The sequence below is a fragment of the Sceloporus undulatus genome, chromosome 1 (assembly GCF_019175285.1).
Source record: "Sceloporus undulatus isolate JIND9_A2432 ecotype Alabama chromosome 1, SceUnd_v1.1, whole genome shotgun sequence".
In the NCBI taxonomy this organism is placed as follows: domain Eukaryota; kingdom Metazoa; phylum Chordata; class Lepidosauria; order Squamata; family Phrynosomatidae; genus Sceloporus; species Sceloporus undulatus.
In genome coordinates this window covers 161739923-161764937 of record NC_056522.1, presented here as the reverse complement: position 1 = coordinate 161764937, position 25015 = coordinate 161739923, and the positions used below count along the sequence as shown (strand labels likewise).

General features: G+C 39.4%; 1 protein-coding gene across 12 annotated transcripts in view; it reads right to left on the bottom strand.

Annotated features, from left to right (window-relative positions):
* Positions 1–25015, bottom strand: part of UNC80 (unc-80 homolog, NALCN channel complex subunit) — a 158805-nt gene that overhangs the window by 128024 nt on the left and 5766 nt on the right. For all 12 annotated transcript variants that reach the window (XM_042437336.1, XM_042437378.1, XM_042437344.1 and 9 more), the window contains exons 3-8: positions 14417–14573; positions 11067–11371; positions 6996–7119; positions 6610–6683; positions 5102–5241; positions 84–345 (exon numbers count right to left, since the gene is read on the bottom strand). In XM_042437336.1, coding sequence (XP_042293270.1) covers positions 84–345; positions 5102–5241; positions 6610–6683; positions 6996–7119; positions 11067–11371; positions 14417–14573 — 1062 coding nt within the window. The remainder of the gene's footprint in view (positions 1–83; positions 346–5101; positions 5242–6609; positions 6684–6995; positions 7120–11066; positions 11372–14416; positions 14574–25015) is intronic.

The following is a 25015-nucleotide window of genomic DNA, read 5'->3' as shown; positions in this document are numbered from 1 at the left end:
GACAAAATCCAGAGATTTAAAACTGTGGATGCACATCAGCCACACATCCCTCAAGGCTCTGTGGTATGAGACATAGTCTTCACCTGTGTTTTGTGAGTGTTCACCAACGATGGAGCAGCAGCCACCATGGAACTGCTGCGTGGCCTTGGCAGCGGTGGGATTTCTGGCTCAGGTGGCTTCTCAGGCTTTTCCTCTAACATATGGCGGAGCCTCTGGAGGTAATACATCAGGGACCACTGAGTGCCTTCTTCGGACCAATGTGGCTGAAGCAGACATCGTAATACTGCCACATCAAAATAGGTGGCGTACCGAGATTTCTGACATGGTGGGATCACCAAAGACACCCTGGAACAAATGATAAAGAAAGGAGTGCTAGGAAAGATAAAGCTCCCAGATACATATGTGTATGCATCTAAATAGAGAATTAGTCAGAACACAGGAAACTTTAGTGTGTGTACATTCTAAAATGTGCTTGTTCAGGCTGAATAAAATTGCTATTGTTAGTATTGACTTTATTAACTGAAATTTAATTCTCCCTTAAATCTAACAAATTATATAAGCAGAAAAGCTTAATTTTGAAAATGAACAAACCACTTGTGTTTTTAAAATAGTAAAAAATTATATAATATTCAATGACTATTGACGTATACCATATATACTCAACTATAAGTCGATCTCATGTATAAGTCGAGGGCAGGTTTTGGGGCCCAAATTATGGATTTTGATATGACCCGTAAAATATAGGGGGGTATAAAAAAGGATCTAGAACAAAAGGAAAACGATGCCATAGAACTTACAAAATTCAAGTTGGCAAAACTCTTTATGATCATACTAAAGGCTTGATGGATGAGAGAACAGGAGGAGGTCAGTGCTTCCACAACAGATTGCGCTTGGCTTTTACCTGGGGATGGTTCCTTTCTTTTGTATGAGTTAAATTCAATTGACCCGTGGATTAATTGAATTATGTTTTTTGGGTCAATTTTTTGACTAAAATTTCTAGACTTATCCATGAGCATATACAGTACCTTTTATTTCAAGGCTTAGGATAGTGAGAACAATAATGAGATAATTTTCACATAGGCAGTGTAAGATTTAAGATTATGGGGAGGGAGTTAATGTGAGTGGGCATACTTCATCCTTAATCCCACTCAGACAACCATCCTCTGCTACCTCTATCAGCATGCATTTTAGACTTTCTGTAAAACTGGTTACATTGAAAAATCTACCTTTGGAAATTAGGGTCTTCAGGATGCCATGGAAAGTTTGAATCCAGTATTCTCATGAATAAAACAGATAATGCTTTCAAACCCAATCATTTAATAAGATTTCCTTATCTTTCATGAATATATATTGTGAGCATGCTGTGCTTATATCTACAGCTGACAGTTGACAGTTGGGTTCTTGGACTAAATCCAGTGGTGGACACTTGCTGGAAAATAGCATCCTACTGAAAGACATTGTGTGCATAACATTAGCAAGACTGGGTTGTTAGTCTAACACACACTCCCTTGGAGTGTAGTGGAGTCTCCTTCCTTGGAGGTCTTTAAGCAGAGGCTAGATGGCCATCTATTGGGGATGCTTTGATTGGGTTTCCTGCATGGCAGGGCATTGGACTGGATGGCCCTTGCGGTCACTTCCAAATCTATGATTCTATGATTCTTAATTGGATTCTTTTCACTCCAATCATTTCTTATCTGTATAATTAAAAAGAGCAATCTCTTCTTCCATTCAGGTGATAATTCAAAAATATTTCATAAAGAGGTATTTGGTTAAAACTTCAATAGCAATACCAATAGCAAGTACATTTCTGTACCGCTTATCAGTGCACTTAAGCACTCCCTAAGCGGTTTACAACTGTAAGCTAATTGCCTCTAACAATCTGGGTACTCATTTTAGCCACCTCCTTGGAAGGATGCAAGCCTGAGTCGAGCTTGAGCCCTTTCGCTGGTATTGAACTCGCAACCTTATGGTTTTGAATGAGTGGCTGCAGTACAGACATTTAACCACTGCGCCACCAGGGCTCCTTCAAATACACTATTGCCTGAAGCGAGAGATTTATGTTTGCATCATTGCCATCCAATGGTTCCTTCCTCCAGGGAATGCCTATTTGAAATTTGACTAATCATCCACATCTCTACTGCATGATTCATTAATTAATGAGTCATCACTGTTAATTGATTAATGCTTTCAGCTCTGTTTGTGTCAAACCCAGAGACACTGAATCTAATGAATTTTCTGCAAAAGCCTCGCTAAGCATATGCAAGCCCTTTCAAGAGTGTGATCCCCTCACATCACTGTAACAGTCTTGTCTGCTTTGTTCACTTCAGCTGGAGTTGCACCAAACTTGGCCCTACCATTAGTGAGGGCTAGCAATGACAGCCCTATTACCATGCCTCTAGAATCCCCTGACTGCTCCCCCCCGGCTAGAGGACGAAGTTGCAAAGTTGTGTATTTCCAGTCTGTCTGGGAGTGCCTTAACAAGCCTGTTTTATCAAGTGTGCTTGACAATGTGATCACATTGTCTGTGCAAATGGGTTGACCTTTGGTTGCACACTGTTGTCACAGTGGTGCTGAAAAATCATAAAACCATAGAGTTACAAGGGACCCCTGAGGTCATCCTGTCAAACTCAATACTCAATAAAGAAGCTGGACCATACCTATGGAATACCTCAGTAGCTTCATTTTCTTCAGAGTTCCTCAAAAAAATGGGAACAGAAAGTGATGTTGCACCATTTCTTCTTACAAGAGGATGAAAAAAACCCCGTTAGAGTCAGAGACCTACATTTTGTCAAGATGTTGCTATTCTTATTCTCAGTTAAGATGGTAGGGAAGGATATCCATGTAGGCAGAGTTCATCCTCTTTTTTTGACCATGGGAACTTTGGGTAACAAAGAGTTGTAAAGTCCATGAAATAAAATGTAAACTCCATCGTTGTCTCGCAGAGCCCTCCAGAGGGTAGTTCCTGTATGATTTTTAATACCTTTACCTAATGAAGCAGCCAGCAGAGCTTGGAAAGCTTGCATTGTGTATTTTGTCCATTTTGGTTGGCTGAAAGGTATCATGATTTTGTGGAATTTATTACACATTGTACTTTTGGATGCTATTGATTTTGGATGGTATTGGCTGTATGACCACATCTGGATATGCACCTCCTGAAGACTGTGGAATTCAGGATGCAAATACAATAAAATTGCAGGAGGGGCTCAAAAGTATATAAAACATCAACTAAACTTGGGGGAGGGGGGAATAGTCAGGCCCAATAAGCAAGTGATAAATACAATACACAACATAAGGGAATTCTAAACAACCAAAGTCAAAGAGTAAATAATGTAACTAATGCACTCGGACTATACAAGTACATTGTTTACTCGTTGATTTTGGTTGTTGCGAATTCAGGATGCAGGCATTTAGTTGAATTTTATCTTCAAGGACAAAGTAATGCCACAGAGGCTGGACTGGTAGCTGGAGCAAACAACATTTATTTCTTCCCTGCCTGCTGCTAGGCAACAAAATTCCCCCTTCCATCTTTTCAGCTCAGTTTGGAATGATCAATGAGTCCAGCAAATGAGGATAAATTAATGACGCAGGCTAGAAAACCTGCCTGCAGCTTCATTGCCATAGCTACCGCCCAGCGCAGTTTCAGACACCGATTGCCTTGTTTTCGCTATCTAAAAACCAGCTCCTTCCTCCTTTGGGCACTTTGAACTTGTATGTTGATTAACCAGGAGAAAGGGGGAAAGTCAATTACTGTGGTTCAGAGAGAAAGGCAAATGATACGTTGTTGTTTTAATTGTGTATGAATGCACACACATATCTGTACTTTCACCATCCCCTTCTGTGTCTATGCCAAGGTTAACTTCTGCATCTTAATCTAAAGTCCTGGCACCACCTGAACAGGGCATCCTCTTGTGTCCTTTCAACACAATCATTTAACTGACTGTTAAAATGCTTATGAATAGAAGGAATAAACTGTCAGTGGTTTCTTTATCAACAACTTATGGAAAGATTTAAAGTGGGCATTAATTTAAATGGAATTGCAAAGGAAAAAACAGAATTAGAAGAAATAATAGAAGAAAATAAAAAAGGAATGATTTCTAAAGCCTATAAATTGTGTTTAAAATTAGAGCTAGAATCTGAAAGGATAAAACCTTGCATGATTCAGTGGGCACAAAATATAGGACATAGTATCCAATTGGGAAAATGGGAGAAAGTATGGGGGTGTGATTTGTAGTTCACTGTGTGTGGATATAAAAGACAACTTTACAAAAATGATGCATTGATGGTATATGATGCCATCTAAACAAGTAAACATTTACAATAATGGTGAAGGAAACTGCTGGAAATGCCAAGGATAAAGAGGTTAATTTCTCCATATGTAGTGGACTGCTCCAAAAACAAAAATATATTTGCACAAAATTCATAAACTAATTCAAGACATATATCAGATAAAAATTAGGCTGGATCCTGAAATATGTTTATTAAATATGATAGAAGATAAAGAGGAGAGAAGACATTCAAAAGTGATTTTGTATTTGATGACAATGGCGAGAATGTTTTTGCAAAGCAATGGAGAGGACCATACATTCCTACAATGTACATAGACCAGAAATAAGAAATGAATATGTAGCTAGAATGGAGTGGTGGGATAAAGAATGAAAAAGAGAAAGAGGAATATGAGATGAAAGCTAGAAGAAAGAAATCCAACTATGTAATTTGAAGAAGAAAGGGAGGGGAAAGAAATGGTAAAAAGAATAGTGGAAAGAATAATGTGAATGTGATTGTATTTTATATCAATATTGACATTTTATGTCAATAAAGAATTTTTTAAAAAGGAAGATTGCATCAGCTTGCTTAAGAGAAATTGTACATATACTATACTATACTCTTTTTGTGTGTGTAAATGTGTGTGTGTATATATATATACATATATATTTCAGCCACGCATGTGGGATCCTCCCTTTCTTTACATTTAGGGCATGAAGAACCTGTCTTTTTAATAATAAAAACTATCCTGTCAACTCCATGTGTATGAGAGAAAGTGAGTGGAAGGTGAGAGAAAGAGCTCTGAAGGACACCTGCCTTATGGAAGATGGATTGGTACCTAGGATATGGTGGTCCTTTCTCCTGGGATGCTTGGGATGATACACTTCCTTCAATGGAATTTCCACGGTGACAGCCTGAAAAAGTAGGTCTTGGAGGCATGGCGTCTGGCTGGGCTGTTTCACAGACTACCTGCAGTCCCTGAAGAAATACATAAATTGCCCACATGCAGAAACAAAAGCAGTTAAAATGTATAGTCCATCTTTCTGTCCAAGAAGCAATCAACACTATTGCTCCTGTTAGCTGGAAGAAGTGAGCCTTCACATGACCCACACTCCTGCAATAAGAAAAATGTTGGAATCTTCTTAACATATAGTCACCTGCAAAGCTGAAATAAGCCAGTGTTAGATCCAGGTAAACACACATAGAACTTTATCGCACGGGCCCTAGAACGGGCCCGTCGTGTTTCAAAAATGGGGCCTGATGAGAACAGGATGGGGTTAAGAACGGATCTTACTGCACAGAGTAATGCCGCAGCTTTTGAACAGAACGCTTTTGAACAGTTCTCAAAAATCGTCCCCTCTGGGATGGATGTAGAATGTGATGGGAATGTCTGGGGGCAGCAGTGACGTTCCTCTGTGTGGCAAGATCCATTCTTAATCCCATCCTGTTCTCATCACGCCCCCTTTTTGGAACTCATTTAGACCTATACATTTCTTTTAATAATAATAATAATAATAATAATAATAATAATAATAATAATAATAATAAGTGAGTTGAAGACATGAATTGACCTTCTGCAAATCTCCCAGAGATCAACTGGCAGATTCCTCACTTGCTTTCTATCCACCCCACTTTTTTTTAATGCAGTCTTATGACAGCTAGTCTTTGCTCGTGGGGGGAATAAACTGATATGGGTGCCTTTATCTTTTATTGTTTCAAATTCTACGTATAATTATATTATACAGGTAGAACGTTCTGCAAAGTCAATTGGTCCAAGTTCTCAAAGGGACTATGGTTGCTGTGAATAAAAATAAACATGCCAATGTTTCTGAAGCAAAAGGATCCAGTTGTCTTATTAGGGTGCTTCAGAGTGAGGCATTTATTGGGCAATTTCTCTATTTTGTTCACTGACTTTTATGAGAGGTCCAGGTCATCTTTCATTTGTATCACATTTCTGTTGTCTCACCACTTCTTCCACCCCACCCCCCTTTACCACAGAAGGATCAGTTAAGGAAGGAAAGACAGAAATCCCTTTTGGTTAATAATACCAGGAGCCACCCTTCTGAAAGCAACTAGTGGTCTTTTCACACTACACAGTTATAATGCTATGATCCCATTTCAATTGCCATGGCTGCCTCCTATGGAATCCTGGAATTGGCAGTTGGGGAAGGGAAATTTGGATTCTGGTCCCAGAATCCCATAGGATGCAGCCAAATTAAATTAAAATATTTGTGCTATAATTGTAGAATGTAAAAGGGTGCTAAATAAAATCCTCCACAACCCAGATCACTCAACTCACCACCACCACTACTATTCACAGTGCGACTGCACAGCCTCAGTTATTACCTCTGAGCGGCCAGCATCCAGATTAGGAGATTCACAAGTCTGAGTCTGGTTTTTGATTGGAGAACTTCTCTTTGCTGGCAAATGGAAAAGTTTTTTAAATACACTTTTGCAATTGCTTTCGGACTAGATAGTTGTATACACATTTTTAAAGGAAACAAACAACCATAAAGCCTCTATTTAATTGAGCTTGAGAAAGTAACAGTTCTGAAATGAAGACTTGAACCTGAATGAAAACCCATCAGGTTAGCCTTCATATTACATAGAACAAAGCTCTGAAAACCTAGATGGACCTTGATCCAAGACAAGGCACTCAAATTGCAATTCCTATGTGGAAGGAAAATATTTCCATTTGTTAATACTTGTACATATATAACACAATCACGCACCTGTAATTATATTTCTGATGGGCTTAACCAGTGCAGTAAAGGCAGTCACTTCAGGTTGCCTATGCTCCCACATTGGTTGCCAAATAACAAGGCCACTGGCTAGACGGAAAGTCAGATCAGATTCCTAAAAAGACACAAGGAGATATCTGGATTTGCCAAAATAAGCTAATGGAGAAGAGTATTGTTTCTCTCTCTCTTTTTTCCAGCCCAGAAATCTTCATTCCAAAGGCTGATTCATCATGTCTGTTTCCTAGTGGTGTGGCAGAGCCAGCTCTCGCAGAAACAAAGCACTCTGAATTTTTGATCAGTTGGGAAAACAATGCTACCTACCACTTCAGAGTATCGATTCCCTCTGGGTTTAGTTGTAACCCTTGCAATGGCAGTGACAGTGGGGCTTTGGAGACCATGGACTGAATGACCAGACATCCTCCTTTTCCAGGATGTATCCTACATTTCAACCTTCTGTCCAGGAGAAATACCAAAATGTCCTCCATTTTGAGCATAACATTTACATTTATGTTAGCGTCTTTAGCTTTAATTTTGTAATGTCCTACATTTTTCAGTGCCTTGTCCTGCTTTGTGGTAATGATATCTGATCACCCTGACCATGAAACCTCCTTGGGACTAATTGGGGACACAAGTGACTGGACTAGTGTTAATAGACAGAGATTCTCCTCTCCTGACACAGAAGAATGGTTAACAATAATAAACAAAATATTATTGTTATCCATTCCCCACTTCTCTGACTAATGAGAATTCCAGGGCTTTAATTCCTTCAAAACCAAGCATTTATGGTATCCATAAAACTTCTTTGATAAACAGTATGGACTGAAGCTATGACATTTTGCATGCAAAACATCATGGTCTCTTCTGCTGAGCTACATCCATTCCCAACTTGTTCAGTCTTCCTCCCTCAAAGGCAGCACCCTGATTTCAAACTGGTTCCAAATGTTTCTCTGCTCCTCCCCTGTGCTGAAAGATGTCAGCATCCAAAAGGTGACATTGTCTGATGTATCACTTTCTGATGGCTTGATGTTTTCTAGCTACGGGGGAAAAGACTTCTCTTGCCAATGTAAGGACCATTAAACTTCTGTCATTAAAGGGTGCAGGCACTCATTCACAGTAATCAAGAACTGTCATAGTTATGGTTACATCTCAGAAGAAAAGCAGTCTAATGGCGTAATCTAATCTTATTAAAAAATAATTTGCCCGTAAAATTAAAGATATTGGCTGGAATCCTACATGGGATTTGTGGATATGTTAGCACTGTGGTTAATATGCTATGCAGTGAATCCCAGCCTGACTCCCCCAATCCCCATTTACTGGGCAGCAGCCACTGCGATTGATGGAGATCTGTTTGTTGCTTGGAAAGCAGCTGGCTGCCATTTCCATCCCTTCCTATGAGTAATCTATACAGTGTGACAGGCAGAAACAGGAGCTCCTTGAAATTTCTCCTCATGCCAGAAACTGTTTGCATGGTGGCGGGGAGGAGGGCAGACACATACTATCAACCAGCTACTTTCTAATTGACACAGTGGCTGCTTTCCAATGAGTGTTGACTGGGGGACTTCAGTGGTTCCTACACAGGCCCTAGACTAGGGGCTATGTAGAGATCTTTAATATGTAAGAGTCATAATTGCAGAATTCTAGTTTGCATTGTCCTATCTGCTATAGAGGATTCAAGCCAATCAATTTCAGATTACACTAACCAAGGACTACAGATGCTACTGTAAAGTACAGTGTTTCATTTTAAATGTTAGCAATGACAGCCACCTTCTCAGCCATATCCTTAGGTATTCTGACACTGTTTAGGTCTCCCAGGTCAGAGAAGATAAAAGATGTACTTTAAATCATTCCTCCCACTCACTCCAGCTGCTTTGAGGGCTGCCTGGGGCAGTGATAGAACAGAGGACTTAATATATTATGTGGTTTTAGCAGACCTAATATAGTCTTACCAGCACAGTATAGAAAGGTGTAGTTAATGGACATTTGAGAGCTAAAGTATCATTCATATGAAGATATATGGTGAAAAATAATCGTTTTATTTTAAATGAAGAGATTTGTTAACCAAGAGTTGTTGCATAGACCAAAACATTTCCCTCACCAAATCTCTTCATTCAAATGATACCATTCACCTCAAATGTCCATGCCTGACAACAAGGAAAGCATCTCAAAAAGTGTACCTGTTCTAGCACTACTACCACCATCACCACTCACGCCTGTCAAAAGCATTCCATACCTATACTGTGATAAATTAATTGTTTTTGCATGTGTTTATTTCATATAATGTCCATGTATGGATGTTTGGAAAGTTCCCGGCCTAGTGTGCCCGAATATCCATGTGAAGACTGCTGCTTAATTCAGAGGAACCTCCAGATCATATGTCTGTAGACTCTCTTTTCCATTTCCTTCTTCTATTTCCACACAACATCCCTTTCAATTCTCTTTTGCTACTATCAGCTGCTTGCTATTGTGTTGGAAACTAACTATAGTCAGTACTTGCTCTTCAAACTAGAAACAGAAAATGTGTCAGAAGTGGGTTCCCAATTTGGAGGGCAGGCACTACCCATTGTTTCCCAGGTCAGATGTCATAACAAACCGTGACTTCATGAGGAAATAAAATAGAAAGTATGCCTGTAAGGTTATTTAAATGGTGAAAATAATCCAGGTAGAATCTGGGTTGAATCTTTGTTGTTCACATGCATTTTGAATGCATCCAATTGAGTTTTTTGGGAGGGCTGCCAAAAACCCCACTTAACCCAGGATAATCGATGTTGGATTTTCCCTTGAGTTTTTCCTAAAAGATTTGGATTCTTGGCTGGGTGAATAACCGATGCAAATAGACCAAAGATAAACAAGGATAAAACTCTGCATGCCTTAAACGTGCTTCAAATACATTTGCATCATCGACTCCATCTTTATTTGAGTGCTGACATGTGCGAGCAACTGAACTTACAGAGATGCACGCAGATGCGGTTCCATAGTGTGAACAACAAACCTGGAATGTGTGAGTGAGATTATTCATGTAGCTGTGCTAAAAAAACAAAAACATGTGAATGACCCCTGAGAGAGGGTGGGGAACATTGCAAATAGAAGCAAGGCCCCCTGATTATAATCCTTCATCATGCTTGGTTGTAGATCTGGACTGAATTTGCAAGTCTTTTTCTGTGTGAACTTGAAGGGAATTGGAGCAGGCCAGGACCATGTGTGAAGGGAGAAGCTAGAGTTAGGGATGGATTATGTATCTCAATGGCCACTAGATAAGGGGGGGGGGAAAGAGAGAGTAAATTTGGAATGAATTTAAAGTATGTCAAGTTGCAACACGTGCAGAAATATGACCACATAAGGTTCCCAGATCTCCAGGCTTAGTCCTAAATTTCAGTGCCTGGCCTTTCTTTTCTGATCCTCAAGGCAAAGGGAAGAATATTCAGGATCAGAGTGCTGTCTTGAAAAGCATGCGTGTGTGTGTGCCACATTTTATAGGTTTCGGGGTTTTTAAATTATTATTTCAGTGGCATACTCTGATGCTTAAGATACCCTGCTTAATGATATTACCATTCCACCCAACTCATGAAACCACACGGGGTCCTCACTAGATCTTTGGCTTTGTTCCTGAAATCTCAGGGCCTAGGATCATCCTTGTGGCGCAACCCTAAGACAACACACCAAATAGGGTTACACATTTTCTTTCTAAAAGTGTTTTGTGCATTTAACAGTTGCACAACAGGTAGGGAAAAAAAAGTAGTCCTGGTAACAGCTTTACTGTTTAGATTCTGTCTGTGAGGCAACTGTTAAAGAAGCTCAAACAGTTTCAAAAACAGAGGAGGAAACCGTAGCATCAAACTTTTAATCTATTTTCAATCTCAAACTAGACTCCAGTCCACCAACACACATACACTTATACCCGATAAATACAATGAGAATGGCAAATAATCTACATATCCTGCATGCTATCTGCTATACCTCAGAACTAAATAGGAATTCAGAAGAACTGTCAAAGGAAAACCTGTATCAAACCCTACCCTTTTGTGCTTAGCCTCTTCTCTTGCACACTTCACTTTAAGCACTTACTTTAATCCTATGAACCAGAGGAGCAAACAAGAACACAAAGAGCTCTACAGTGGCCATGGAATTCTGAAAAAACTTCCTTCTGTTATTCTCTTCTTCGTCATTAATGCTGTCTCGTCTTGAATGCCCTGGAGATGCCTGGTTTTCAATCTGGTGTATGAAAGCAGTGCTGCTTCCCCTCCAGCTGGATCCTCTGTCTCCTCCTCCTCCAAAGCGGTCATTACTGCAGTCTTGAGGAGCTTCCAACAGCATCCAGTGGAGTGTGTGAAGGAGTTTTGTTTCTGCAACTCCAAGTTTGTCCTGATGACCTAGGTGGAAAAATACAGCAAAACCTTATGGGTCCTTGAGCATACAGTTTAGCTTAAGCTAAAGGCATGTCAAGTCACCAGTGAAGTGCTTAATGGATCTATAATATTTTCTTCCCAATTTCAAAGTATCAACCAGTGGCAGGCCACAGTATAGGGTTAATGGTCCACATTTGGCCTGATAATTTCATGAACAGTCCTGTTTTCCAAGTCTGCTTAATTGATAACACAGGGTTTGTTTGAAAATGCCAAAATTCCTTTCTCTAGTTTATAAGTCTTATGTTTTGAAGAGTTTTGAAAAATATACATGCTGGACCTATAAAAAGTCTTAACCTTTATGTCATAACAACATTTTACTTTTATTATGGATTAAGGGAACAAGTATGGATATTACAGATATCAAGTACTTTACCAATGATCTAACTTCTGGAATGCACTACAGATGCTTGTAAGTGCAAGTGAAAACCCATAGTCTGAAAGGATTTTTTCTTTGACAGGTTAATTATTATATATTTAATGCAGCACTAGCTGCTTGATCAAGAATAGGTACAAAGTAGTTAAAATCCATTAGTGTATCAGATAAATTGGGCATGTTCTATGTAAGGGAGCAATCTAATTAAATTCATTTTTAACTAAATTGATTGACTGAAGTTGCAATTGCAGCATTAACTGAATTCCAGAATTAAATTATTAATTAAACATCCCAGCGCTCTATGTCATTCCTCATAGGGTCTGGAAGCCATGCCCTATGAGGAACGACTTAGGGAGCTGGGTATGTTTAGCCTGGAGAAAAAAAGATTAAGAGGTGATATGACAGCCCTGTTTAAATATTTGAAGGGATGTCATATTGAGGAGGAAGCAAGCTTGTTTTCTGCTGCTCCAGAGAACAGGACATGGAGCAATGGATGCAAGCTACAGGATTTGGGATTTGCGGGTGATAGCATGAATACTATGACTCGTACCCTACTAATGTCAGTGTTCTTGCTAGGGATGGGAAATTACAAGGTTCAGACAAGATCTATGATCCCAGTGTATTGAAAAAAAGCAGGGGAAATTAAGGAGATGAGATCATAAATCAGAGAGAAAGAGAAGGCAAAAGGAAGTGGTTTTGGTGGGGTGAATTAGAAATCCATGAAATTGTTTCCTTATTCCCAAGATCCAAACAGGGATAGAGCGGAGGTGGGAACAGAATTATCCATGGCATTTTAAGCTTCAGTTTGGTAAGGATTTTAGCACAGGAATTCAACTTACATTTAAATAGCAATGTAACAAAAATGTCACAGTTGAACTCTCCCATCTAATGTATATAAAAGTGAATATGTCTTTTGAGCGAATGGTTAAGTAACCCTAACCATTTTCTATTAACTTCTCTATGTGCTTGATGGTAAAGAAAAATGAAATAGCAATCGTAGTAGTCTTGTGCTACTTTATACATTTGAAAACTAAATTTGAAAAAAAAAAAACCCTCAGAGTTAGATTAAAGCCAATTTTTCAAAAGTATGTTCCCACTAAGTTTCTTTTGGTGGAGCTAATGGGAACGATAACCATCTTTTAAGTGTAATAAAAACAGTTGTCATATGACTGTTTGCTGTTCGAAACAGCTATCCAAATTCCATCCCATCAGCCATCTGAATCAGAAATAGACATCAGTATGTGGTGAGGTTCATCAGAAAAGGTTATGATACAATAATGGCAATCAATCCATTATAAAGACATTGCATGGAATGTTGCTAAAGTTATCTTTTGGGGTGCAGATTGTGTTAAATGTTTGCAATTTGTAATTCCTTGATGAAAAAGCAAAACTACTTGGGGTAATTAAGTTGAGAGATACTAGGCAAAAAAGAAGATATCATTCCTTTTTACAGCAACCCACCATGAGCCTCCCATCTTGAAGCAGCTTCTAAAGGGGACACTGATCTTAGTTCTATGTAGCTCCTGAATAGAGCCCACGAAGCTGAAAAGTGCATCAGTGACAGGGAAAGGGTGTACACTGTGTCTTCTGGTCCAGAAAGAACAAGATGAGCAGAATAGGAATAGGGAAGATCTCACAAATTCTCTAGCTCGGATTCCCAGTGATTGGGCGGTATATAAATAAATCCTATTATTATTATTATTATTATTATTATTATTAACTATAGTTTTTTGTGAGTTTTTTGGGCTATGTGGCCGTGTTCTAGAAGAGTTTATTCCTGACATTTTGCCAGCATCTGTGGCTAGCATCTTCAGAGAATGCTGGCATGGAAGAGAGTTTTGTGTTTGAGTGTGTGTGTATGTGTGTGTAGGGAGGGGTGATAATCTGTGTATTGTTCTCTTCAGGAACTCCTTACACCCTGTGGCCTAGTCATCAACAACAGAACAATACACAGATTATCATCCCTCCCTACCCAGGGTCTCACAGTCTGTGTGTGTGTGTGTGTGTGTGTGTGTGTGTGTGTACACATACATACACCCAACCCTCTTCCATGCCAGCATTCTCTGAAGATGCCAACCACAGATGCTGGTGAAACATCAGGGAAAACTCATCTAGAACATGGCCACATAGCCTGGAAAACCCACAAAAAACTATGGATGCTGGCCATGAAAGCCTTCAACTTCTCTAGCAATTACTCACACCTTTCACCCAAGGCCCATTCAGACTACACAATTACAGTGATTTTAACTGCCATGGCAATACCCTATGGAATCCTGGGGTTTGTAGTTTGGAGAGGCACAAGACTGAGAATTCTGAATGCTCCTCCCTAAACTCCAAATCCTGTAGAAGTGAACCCTAGCAGTTAAAGTGGAATCATCCTAGTATAATTATAGACTGTGAATGAGACCCTAGAGAACCACAATTTTAAACTGTATTGGTCACCACTTGATAATACGAGTGCTTGGAAAAACTGACAGCTTGGGAAAATACTGGTTGGAAGGACTTGAGAATTACAGTCTAAAAACATAACTTTCCAAGCTTTGGATAACACTGATAGCATAGCGTCTGACAATACTGATAGCAAAAGGTCTTAGCAACTGTTGTTCTTAATAGTAAAATCTCCCATGCACACTGACCTAACTTATTCCGATTTGAAAGCAAAGTGGCTGTGCAATGAAGTACATGTGGTAAGGCAGCCTGGACCAGTTCCCAGCGAGAGATGCTCTGGATGGCTTCCGAAAGGGCTGGTGAAAGGCCATGTAGTTTGTTTTCAACCAAAACTCTTTCAAAAGACTAAAAGACATGGGGGAAACAAGTACAGATTTAAGAATCTCAGTACATGGTCCAGAGAAGACATAGAAAATTGGCATTTCTTTTTTGTGTATATATTTCTATTTTCCATTAAATACAGTTAATTAATGCAATCATTTAATTAAGAAATAATTCCATGTAACAAAATTTCCAGTAACAACAACCATCTTGCTTACCTGAGAAGCCCAGCTAACAAACTGAACACTGGTGTTTTCTTCTGTAAGGTGCTCCCCTCTTCAGAGGAGGAGCAAATTTAATGGGGGGAAAGGAAATGGGAGAAAGGTTTAATCCACCTTGAGTCTCATTTGATCAGATTCTATGGGTAAAAAGGAAACTATAGGCCAGCTGCATGTTACACTTCTAACACAGTAGTTGAACCCAACACCAAGAAAGTGTGGAAACCTCATACATCTTTTTAATAACTTGCATAAATATGTCTAGCAACCTTGTTTGGTCATGCCTTTAAGACATATGCCACATTTTAAAAAAGTTTTTTAAAGTGCATGTGTCTTATCCACCTTGTGTGTACTTGCTGAAGAAAGCCCCACCCCAACACAATGACAGTTGTGCTTGATGCATATTGTCATGAAGGATAAGGCTTCCAACAAACAGATAGGGTTTTCACAATGCTGCTGCTGTCAGTATGAAGACACAGAGCATCTGGCTTTGTTCATGTTAATTTTTCCTTTTATTTGCTTTCTTTTTTTCTCCCGCTGTTCACTATTTTATATGGATAGCATTCAGTATTGCAGTTATGGATTTGTAGCCCAGAGTTACAGATCTATAAATACTTTGTATTAAATAAGACTGTGTAGACTTGCTGTAAAACTACATAAATGTCCCCCAGCGCATCTTAAGAGCCAGCAACTGGAATGAACGAAGGAGGTCCATTCAGCTTCCAAATGGGGCACAAGGAAGACAACAGGGTACAAGGAAAACCCTGGCTTACCTTTCCTGAATTCAGTCCTAATTCGGAAGGAAGCCAGGTGTTATCGCAAAGAAATCACGTCCCTACATAGCATGCCTGGGTTCATCCCCTTCATGGTCCCTACATAGCACCTGAGTTAAGGGCTATATAGAGATCATGAATACGTAACAGTCACAAATGTTTCACTTTAAGTTATGCATTCATAAATGCCGTAGGATTCTGGCCAATATTTATAATGGTTATATGGCACACCATTTACTGGTGGGTAGAGGTTCTCAAAACCTCTACATCTACGTCTAGGTACTACACCTAGGTGGGAAGAATGAAATGCACAAATATAGGGTGGGTAACAACTGACTTGAAAGGGATCTAAGGGTCTTAGTAGACCACAGGCTAAACACGAGTCAACATTGTGATGCAGTGGCTAAAATATTCTGGACTGCATCAAAACCAGCTCAAGGGAAGTAGTAGTCCCACTCTATTCTGTTTTGGTTAGACCTCCCCTGAAATATTGTGTCCATTTCTAGGCATCACAGTTCAAAAAGGATATCAACAAGCTCGGACATGTTCAGAGATGAGTTCCCAAGATTATCAAAGTTCTGGAAACCAAGACTTATGAGAAATGACTTACGGAGCCACAATGGCATGCAACTAGCGTTCAGATGACCTTAGCAGAAATGTAATTGCTAACAAGTCAATTCCTATAGGCCCAGTAACTTTAGTACATGGTGACTGAGGTATCTCTCTCTCTCTCTCTCTCTCTCTATCTACCTACCTACTTACCTATCTATCTATCTATTTTATATGCCATCTTTTTCCTAGACTAGACCCAAGGCGGCTCACAAAAGATAATGAAGAAAACTGTACAATTTTAAAAACAGAATTAAAAACATCTCATTAATACAAGTTAAAAATATAAAATCATTACAAGCATACTAAGTTAAACAAACTAACAAAATCAAACACCCCAATAAAGAAGCCTCATTGGATGCAGTTTCATATTAAAAGCCTGCTTGAAGAGAAATGTTCTTCCCTGGCGGCAAAAGGAAAGCAAGGAAGGGGGCAGCCTTGCCTTTGGTGAAAGGGAGTTCCAAAGGGTGGGAGCAGCCGCCAAGAAGCCTCTCTCCCATGTCCTCACCAAGCGAGCCTAGGATGGTGGCAGGACTGAGAGAAAGCCTTTCCCTCAAAGAATTAAGAAACAGTATTTGCAATATCATTCAGTTGTATAAATAACTCCTAAGTTTCTCATTCACAAGTTGCTTAGCCAATCTGAATGTGTTAACTAAGAGATTAAGCAAATATGACCTACGCAGTGTTAAACAGCTATACTTTCCTATTCTCACCATGCAACATTCTTTTTCTGTTCACTCCTACCCTCTGATATGCAGTGAAATTTGGTGGTATGAGTGTTCCCCTACAACTCTGGAGACTAGGGTATGATTCCTTGCTCGAGTATGAAACACACTGGATAGCCTTGGGATAACCACATGCTCTCAGCCTCAGGGGAAGGCAATGGCAAACCTCCTCTGGACAAACCTTGCAAAGAAAATCCCATGATAGGTTTCCCATAAATTAGAAATTACTTGAAGGCACACAACGACAAGAGCAACAAGATATAACTATACGACCTGTTTGATCCTCCACAAGTGACAATGACAGAAATGAAATGATCCTCATCTTTCAGAGAAATCAGCACAGTTAAAAACAGTGGGATTTCATGTGTTTATTCTTGTGTGGTCATGATTAAGAAATGTAAATATTACTTGTGCTGATGTGCTCCAGGAGGTTGTGGCTGGATGTCATATCTAAGGAAGCCTTCTAGTTTAGCGATGTATATTAGTGATGTAGGAGAAACTGGTTGCATCTATATTTGTGTCCAGAGTTAGCAAATTTGGACCTCCTGAACCGATAAACTAACCACAGCACTCTTGCATACCAAAACATTCGTTTTTTACAGTTTTTGTGCTCTGTCTCACCACTAAAAGTGGGCAAAAAATGCACATAGTAAGGATAATGTGCAATAAAATGTATCTGCCACAAAAATGGGTTGGAGAACATATTTGTAAAAAGTATGCACAATTGAAAAAGTATATAAAAATGTGTGCATATTATGAAAAAGACACACACACATGCATATGCATCTTTATGCAGTTTTGGGGTGAATGTACTCACCTTTCCAAATTCATGTAAAATGAGGTGAACTGAACTTGCAGATGGGAAAATGTGAAATTTAGCAAAACCAAAGCTGAGTTTCCCATCCCGAGCAAATATATGAATTACGGATAGTCTACACAGTCTTCTAGTCAACTGCAGAGTCATGCTTTTCTCGAACTATACTACTTTAAACCTTTAAATTGCAGCTGATGTTCACATATATTAATGCTGTCAAAGGCAAGGCTACACACACGCACATGGAAAAGTGAGCACTTGCAGCTCTGAAGGCCACTACATAAAGTTTCACCCCGTGCTACTTTTCTATATATTGAGAGAATCTCCCCACCCCAACTAGGGTCAGTTCAGATACACATCTCTTATCTACTGGGTGCAAAGCTGTAGAAAATGTTGTAGTATGCAGTTCTGCCACACCACAAAAATGTGGCAGTTTGACACCACTTTAACTGCCATGGCTCAATGCTATAGAATTCTGGGATTTGTGGTTTTCGGAGAGATTTAGCCTTCCCTGTCAGAGAACTCTGGTGCCCTACCAAACTACAAATCCCAGGATTCCATATCATTGAGCCATGGAAGTTAAAGTGGTGTCAAACTGCTTTATTTCTGCAGTGTATCAGCAGCCCCAGTTACATGTATAGATTGTCTGTAATAAAGATGCATTCACAAAGCATCAATTCATAATTAAACTGCCATTATCATTTCAACTTACAGTATTCAGTTTAAATAATTTAGAGACAGGTCTTGGCAACTGCCATTCAGTAAAATAGAACTCTGGAGTGAGATATAGACATAGGTCCCTACTGGAATGGAGTCTCTGTTAATAATATTTGTGTGTTGTTGTTTTTAAGATGAGGAACTAAAGACAGGAGAAGTCCTATCCATCTTACCGAGACAAATCATCATCTGCCCTGTAATGGACCTTTGGGGATTATTCCATTATTTTCAGAGTGGGGTTGGGCACTTTGGACCTCTAACACACTCAGCATGCTCCATTTACCTGGAAGTTGGAAAGCTATTCCAGTTAAGACACACAAACATGTCTACAAAGACAGATGGACGCAAGACTACCAGAAGGAGAGGCTAAGCAGTCTCATATTATATTATTATTATTATTATTATTATTATTAACCTTTATTTATAAAGTGCTGTAAATTATGATGTTGGAGGCAAAAACTACTCTGTGTGACTTCTTTTACATGTTCAGTATACTTGTAAAAATCATGCATGAATAAGACTAAGCTTCTCGGGCTTCTGTAGTGTGCCCTTGGTATATGCTCGGGTTTGGTTCCAGGACTCCCTGTGGATATCAAAATCCATGAATATTCAAGCCCAATAAAATCCAATGGATAATAAAATGGCGTCCCTTATATAAAATGCTGTCCCTTATAAAATGGTGAAATCAAGTTCTCCTTTTCAGAATTAATGTTTTTAAAAAAAATATTTTCAAACCATGGATGCTTGAATCTGTAGATAAGGAATCTATGGATAAGGAATCTATGGATACGGAGGGCCAAGTGGACCAGAGTAGCATTCTCTGTATATTTAAATCGTCAACTCAGTAGGAAAAAACACTACACAGAAAAGAAACTCTGCATGTTTTTTCTAGCTTTGCTATGTTCTTATCTCTACATATTGTTAAGACAAATCTTATTGCTAATCCCAACTCTTATAGGTCCATTGAATCAATGGGGTTTGCTCAGGCTGAATTTATTATCAATCATTGATTCAGATGGCAAACATGCAGATGGCAAAGTACCTTAGAAGAGCCCTCTGTATCATGTCTGCCAGATACCTCTCTGTACTATTATTCAATTAGGAAGACACGTGTTTCTACTAATTTTACAGTAATAATGATATAAAATTAATGTAGAAATAAACCGGAAGCATTTACAAGCAATTTGAGACAGAGTCCTGCCTCCTATTTAAGTTATATTACTTTCCATGCACACTGATGTTGCAACCTCTTTGATATTCATTTTTATATTTCGGCGTTTTAAACACAATTAATTAAATAATGAATACACCTGAAGCACAAAAGATAGGTGCCCTTTTGAATTATGGAATAACCCAAAGCTATTATGCTTTGTCAAAATACAATTCCAGTTTTCTTTTTTTAAAACACAGTAGAATCAAAGCAAACTCTAAAATAAGCAGATATGTGTTTCATTGAAAGGTTTATGTATTCAAGTGACCCCACCAATTAATTAAAGCGGTTGTGGATTAATGTACTGCTTAAACAGATTCAAAGACTGCAGCGCTACTCCGATTGTTATTATGGTTGATTCAGTTTTGGACAATGGCTTTTGATTGGGGGAAATAAAATAGCTTTTTTCCAAAAAGCCTACCTCCCACAATAACCCACTGTAGCAAAATATAGAACCAAACACAGCAAATACAAAAGTGACAGATCTAAAAATAGTGTACCGTAACAGGCTTTAATGGCTTCAACTTTGCAGCTGAAGTCCTAAAAATACACAGGGCGCTATTGATTTTGGTGGGATTGTTGCCATCTTAGATGAAAAGTACTGTGTCTCCCTGACATTTAGGAAATCATGGTGGCAACAAAACAGAGCTGCCTGGGAAGCAGACCAGAAAGCACTGGCCTAGCTAGGAGATAATCAGCTCATGATGATAAACAGCTTGGAGCACCAGTATATTGATGGCAGAATAGATTGAGAGTAGGGGTGAGGAACTATAACCCCTATCAGCCCAAGCAAGCATATCTGATGGTGAGGCATGATGGGAGTGGCAGTCCAACAACATTGGAAGATGACATGTTTCCCATGCCTAATGTAGGATCTAGCAACATTTACACAGACCAAAGGAAAAGTCCCATGGACCCCAGAGATATGGATACCTCAATGGACAAGGCTGATTAGTAGTGGACATCCCTCTGCCAGCAGCGCCCTCGGCTTTCAGGAGCAGAAGATATGCTCAATCCACAAGGCTCTGGAGACTGAGTTAGTGAAGGAGTTGTAACCATACAGAAATGTCCTAACTAGATGGTTCTCCCAACCTGTCCTGTGCAATAATTTTTCCTCCCCAGGTCTTTTACTCTGTTCCACTCTAGAATTTCAACACCATATTTGCAAGAAGTAACAGAACAGCAGACACTCCCACATAAAGCCCTTAGTCCTGGCATACTCCATGGATACTTTCATAAGGATGTCAATATAATGAAGGACTGCATATATGAGGTGCCATTTTCTCAATCTTCGCACCAGTTCTCAATGACACTCCAGGTAAACTAATGGGCTGCAACCAGTGGTGGACAGTAGCTTCTTTGTCAATGGGTTGGTGAGTCCACTCTGGGTTTCAGATAATAATGATAAGAGCTATTTAGGGTGCTGAAACTTACTCAGAAAATAGGCTCAGCATCTTGGCAACTCTTTTAAACTTTTGCCTAAAATGTGAAATGGCTACAGAGCTCCACTGACTTCCTTAGAAGATGCCATCTAATGTTACCCTTATTTAACCATACTCTGTAAGAACAGGAAGAGGCCAGCTCATTGCACAATGACCTCTCTAGTACAGCATTCTGATGCCCACAGTAACCAACCGGAAGACAACTGAAAGGCCATAGCAAGGGCACTAGTCTTCTCTCACTATGGCTTTTCTCCCACTGTGACATTCAGGGGCTGACTGATATTTAGGGGCACTTGAACATACAATTGATTTTTCATCAATTGGAGATGAAAAAGGCATTTTCTCCTACAGAGACCCTCCTAAAGAGAGGGACCGTTTGGAGAGGGGATAAAAAGAACACTAGGGCAGGCAAGAGAGAGAGAGAGAGAGAGAGAGAGAGAGAGAGAGAGATCCTATATCTAGTTGGATGACATATGTTTAAAATATGAGCAGCTGGAGAAGATATAGCCAATACACTCGTTCTTATGTTTCCACAAGGAAAGGACCAAGAGACGAATTCTAAAAAAGATGGAAATTCTAGGAAAGAAGGGGGCTGAGATTTTCTAGATGGTGGCCTTTTGGCTGTTGGCCTGACCAGATTTGTAAATGGTTCCCATTCATTCCTCAGGATTGGGGCAGTAAAGACAAAGACAGCTTTCCAGCCCTCTGGGACAGTCTTTATTGACAGGAATTCTGCAACCTGTGTCTGTGTGCATGTTTTTGTGTGTGCATGCATACACCAATGTTCAAAGCGCACCCAAGATACACAGAAATACATATCCTGCCTCTCAAAATGCTTTTCATTTTGCTACTGCATAACAATTAATATGCTAGAGGTAATGCACATAAAGTAGAATAGAAAAATGTGACGTTCTTCACCATCTGATTAAAAAAAAAAGCCCAGGCAACGAGGATCTTTTCTTCTCAGAAGGGGGTTACAAAAGGCTCTGCTGGGGTGAGACTTTCAATTTCCCAATTAGCAACCGCCCTGTCAAGACAGACTGTGAAACCAGACTATCACAGACTCCAGCAGTTCCCTCTGGAATTCCCTGTCTGAGAAGAAGCATCTTTTGAAAATCCAGCTGTTATATAACACTGGAGATGATGTCAGAGTCTATGGCTGCTGACGAAGGTACTGAGAACATCTCTCACTTAAAAAGAGTCATTATCATAGATCATGACAGTCACAATTATTTGGAATGGTTTGGTATGCATAGTTCATATTAATCCCCACCTGTCTAGGTCCCTAACCTACCTCCAAAGCAAAAGGTATTTCAAGTGCAATGACACATCCTTCTGACAGCAGGCCCTGGTACTTCCTGGGATGCTTTTCTTGGAGGACTTTTTCAGTATACTGTTGCTAGAATATGGAGCAAAAAGACCTCCCTATGTACAAGCAAAAATTGCCTGTGACACTATGGATACTGTCCTCCAATTTCCCTAGCTGCATCATGAAATGAAATGGGGATCTTTTCTTACAGTGACACTGACAAATGACAACTAATGGTCTGTCATCAAAACATACTGCCGGAAGCACTTCTTGGTTGGCATATTTTAGCTGCACTTGAATGTATTTTGGAATGTTTTGTATATTTTGATGGCTACCACTTCTCCAGAACAGGTGGGTTATAATAAGGTTTTGATCTTTTGTGTTGTTGTGTGCCTTTGAGTCATTTCTGACCTTTGCTGACCCTATGGTGAACCTATCTTGGGCTTTTCATGGCAAGATTTGTTCAAAGGGGGTTTGCCAGCGCCTCCCTCTGGGGCTGAGAGAGTGTAACTTTTCTAAGGTCACCCAGTTGGTTTCCATTGCTGAACAGGGATTCAAACCCCGGTCTCCAGAATTGTAGTCTAATCCTCCAGCCATCACATCATGCCATAACAGCAAAGATGGTACTATTCACACATGGCAACAAGTATCAGAAAGCCTTGGGGGTGAATGGGTAGAATTCAAAATTTATAAAGGTACAAAAATAATTCAGGGAAAAGCTTCAAGAGGGATGGGGAACCTATAAATGGGGCACATTTCAGTGGGCAACAAATGCTAACTGACTAGTTATGGGGAGAAGGGGGAGAAATCAAATATGGGGTGAGACGTAGCACAGAATGAAATGCTGAGGAGGAAATGGCTGACTGATACTAAGCAGGAGCATGCCACAATTCAACATTTGGTTGAAATCTGTGTGTGCTCCAGGCCTAAAGAAACTAAGCAGGGTCAGCCCTCATTAGTTCTTGGACGGGAGACCACTAACAAATACCAACTGCTGCAGGCTCTATTTCAGAGGAATTGGCAAAATCACTTCTGAGTATTCCTTGTCTAGAAGAATCCAATAACGATACCAAATATAAAGTAAAAGAGTGACTGAAAGTAACTAAAGAACAAAGAGTAACTACTAATTATATAATGAACAAAAATTACACAAACCAAAAAGTAACAATGACAATGACAAAAACTGGCTTTACTGACAAGTAGTATTTTTTTAAAAAAATACTTGACTGAATTGCTAAGGTGCTAAATAAGTGCTTATAAATAGACTTATAAATGCTTATACATTGCTATTTTTATATGCACTAGAGTCTTGATGTCTGGAATGTATTATGGAAAGTAACTGGAATAAATTACCTGTTTATCTTTACTGATAAAGATATTTTTAAGATGACTTCAGAGCTCCGGAGGTAGTCATATACTACCAGTACTTCCACCGCTTTTTAATTTATGTTGCTGTTCTTTATGGAAGTTCATACAACTTCCAATTGAAACTATCAAAGGTCATATGTTTTGACGATTTATTCAAGGTTATATCTATAATGTGTCAACTACTAATATGTGCAACGCCACAATAGCAGCCTGTCTGTGAAGTTGGTTTGCTTATTATCCCACTATTAAAGCTCGATATACGAGTATTTATTCCAGGATACAAGAGTGTAAGGTTTTGGGACAATTCTTTTTTGGGGACAATTTTTTTACACGGATATCTATTTAGCACCATAACAATTCAGTCAAGCACTGGTGTTATAAGTAATATTTGTTAGTAAAGCTGGTTTTGTAAAACATTGTCAGTTACTTTCTGTATATGATTATGTAATTATTAATCACTTTCTTGATAGTTACTTTTTGGCTTGTCTAATTTTAGTTCATTATATAATTAGTCATTACTCCTTTACTTATTTTTAGTTGCTCTTTAACTTTATATTTGGTACCTTGACTGGTTTGCCCCAAGTTTGTTAGGTATAGAAGAAATGCTACAGCAAGGCAGCTCCCATGAATATCTGCTCAAAATGAAGGCCAATTGACACTTACAATGTTGTCTTGAGTCTGAAGGGCAAACAATGCCTTTCCTACACCACAGGAAGTCATACAGAGGACAGAATTACATGTTTATGGCAAATACTTCTTCCAATAAGAAATCAATATTTATGTCATAATGTGACTGGAGGCACAAAGAGGGCACAAGTGGGGAAGAGTAAAAGAAAAGGAGGAAATTTTGCTTAACCCGTCCCACACACTGTGATGCTTCCCAGCACATGAAATCCTCTTCCTTGAATTTTCCCCCAATTGGGTTGGTTTGGGAGCATGGGACAAGAGCATTGGTAAGGAAGAAAGCATGGGGAGGTGAAAAGTTCAAACATATATCCCTCTTCCCTGCTCTTCCATCCAAGGTTTGAACCTCTGTATTTTCCATGTACGTTACTGTTCAGTCCTGATATTCAGCCAAAGGAACCGAAGGCTCAGATTCGCATGATGCCATCCCAATGTCACAAACCTTTATTGCATCCCTGTTGGGGATACAGTGGGCCCTTGGTATCTGCTGGGGTTTGGTTCCAGGACCCACCCACCCCGATACCCAAATCTGTGGTATCATGTACCATTAAATACAATGCCATAGTAGAATGGTATCCCTTATATAAAATGGCAAAA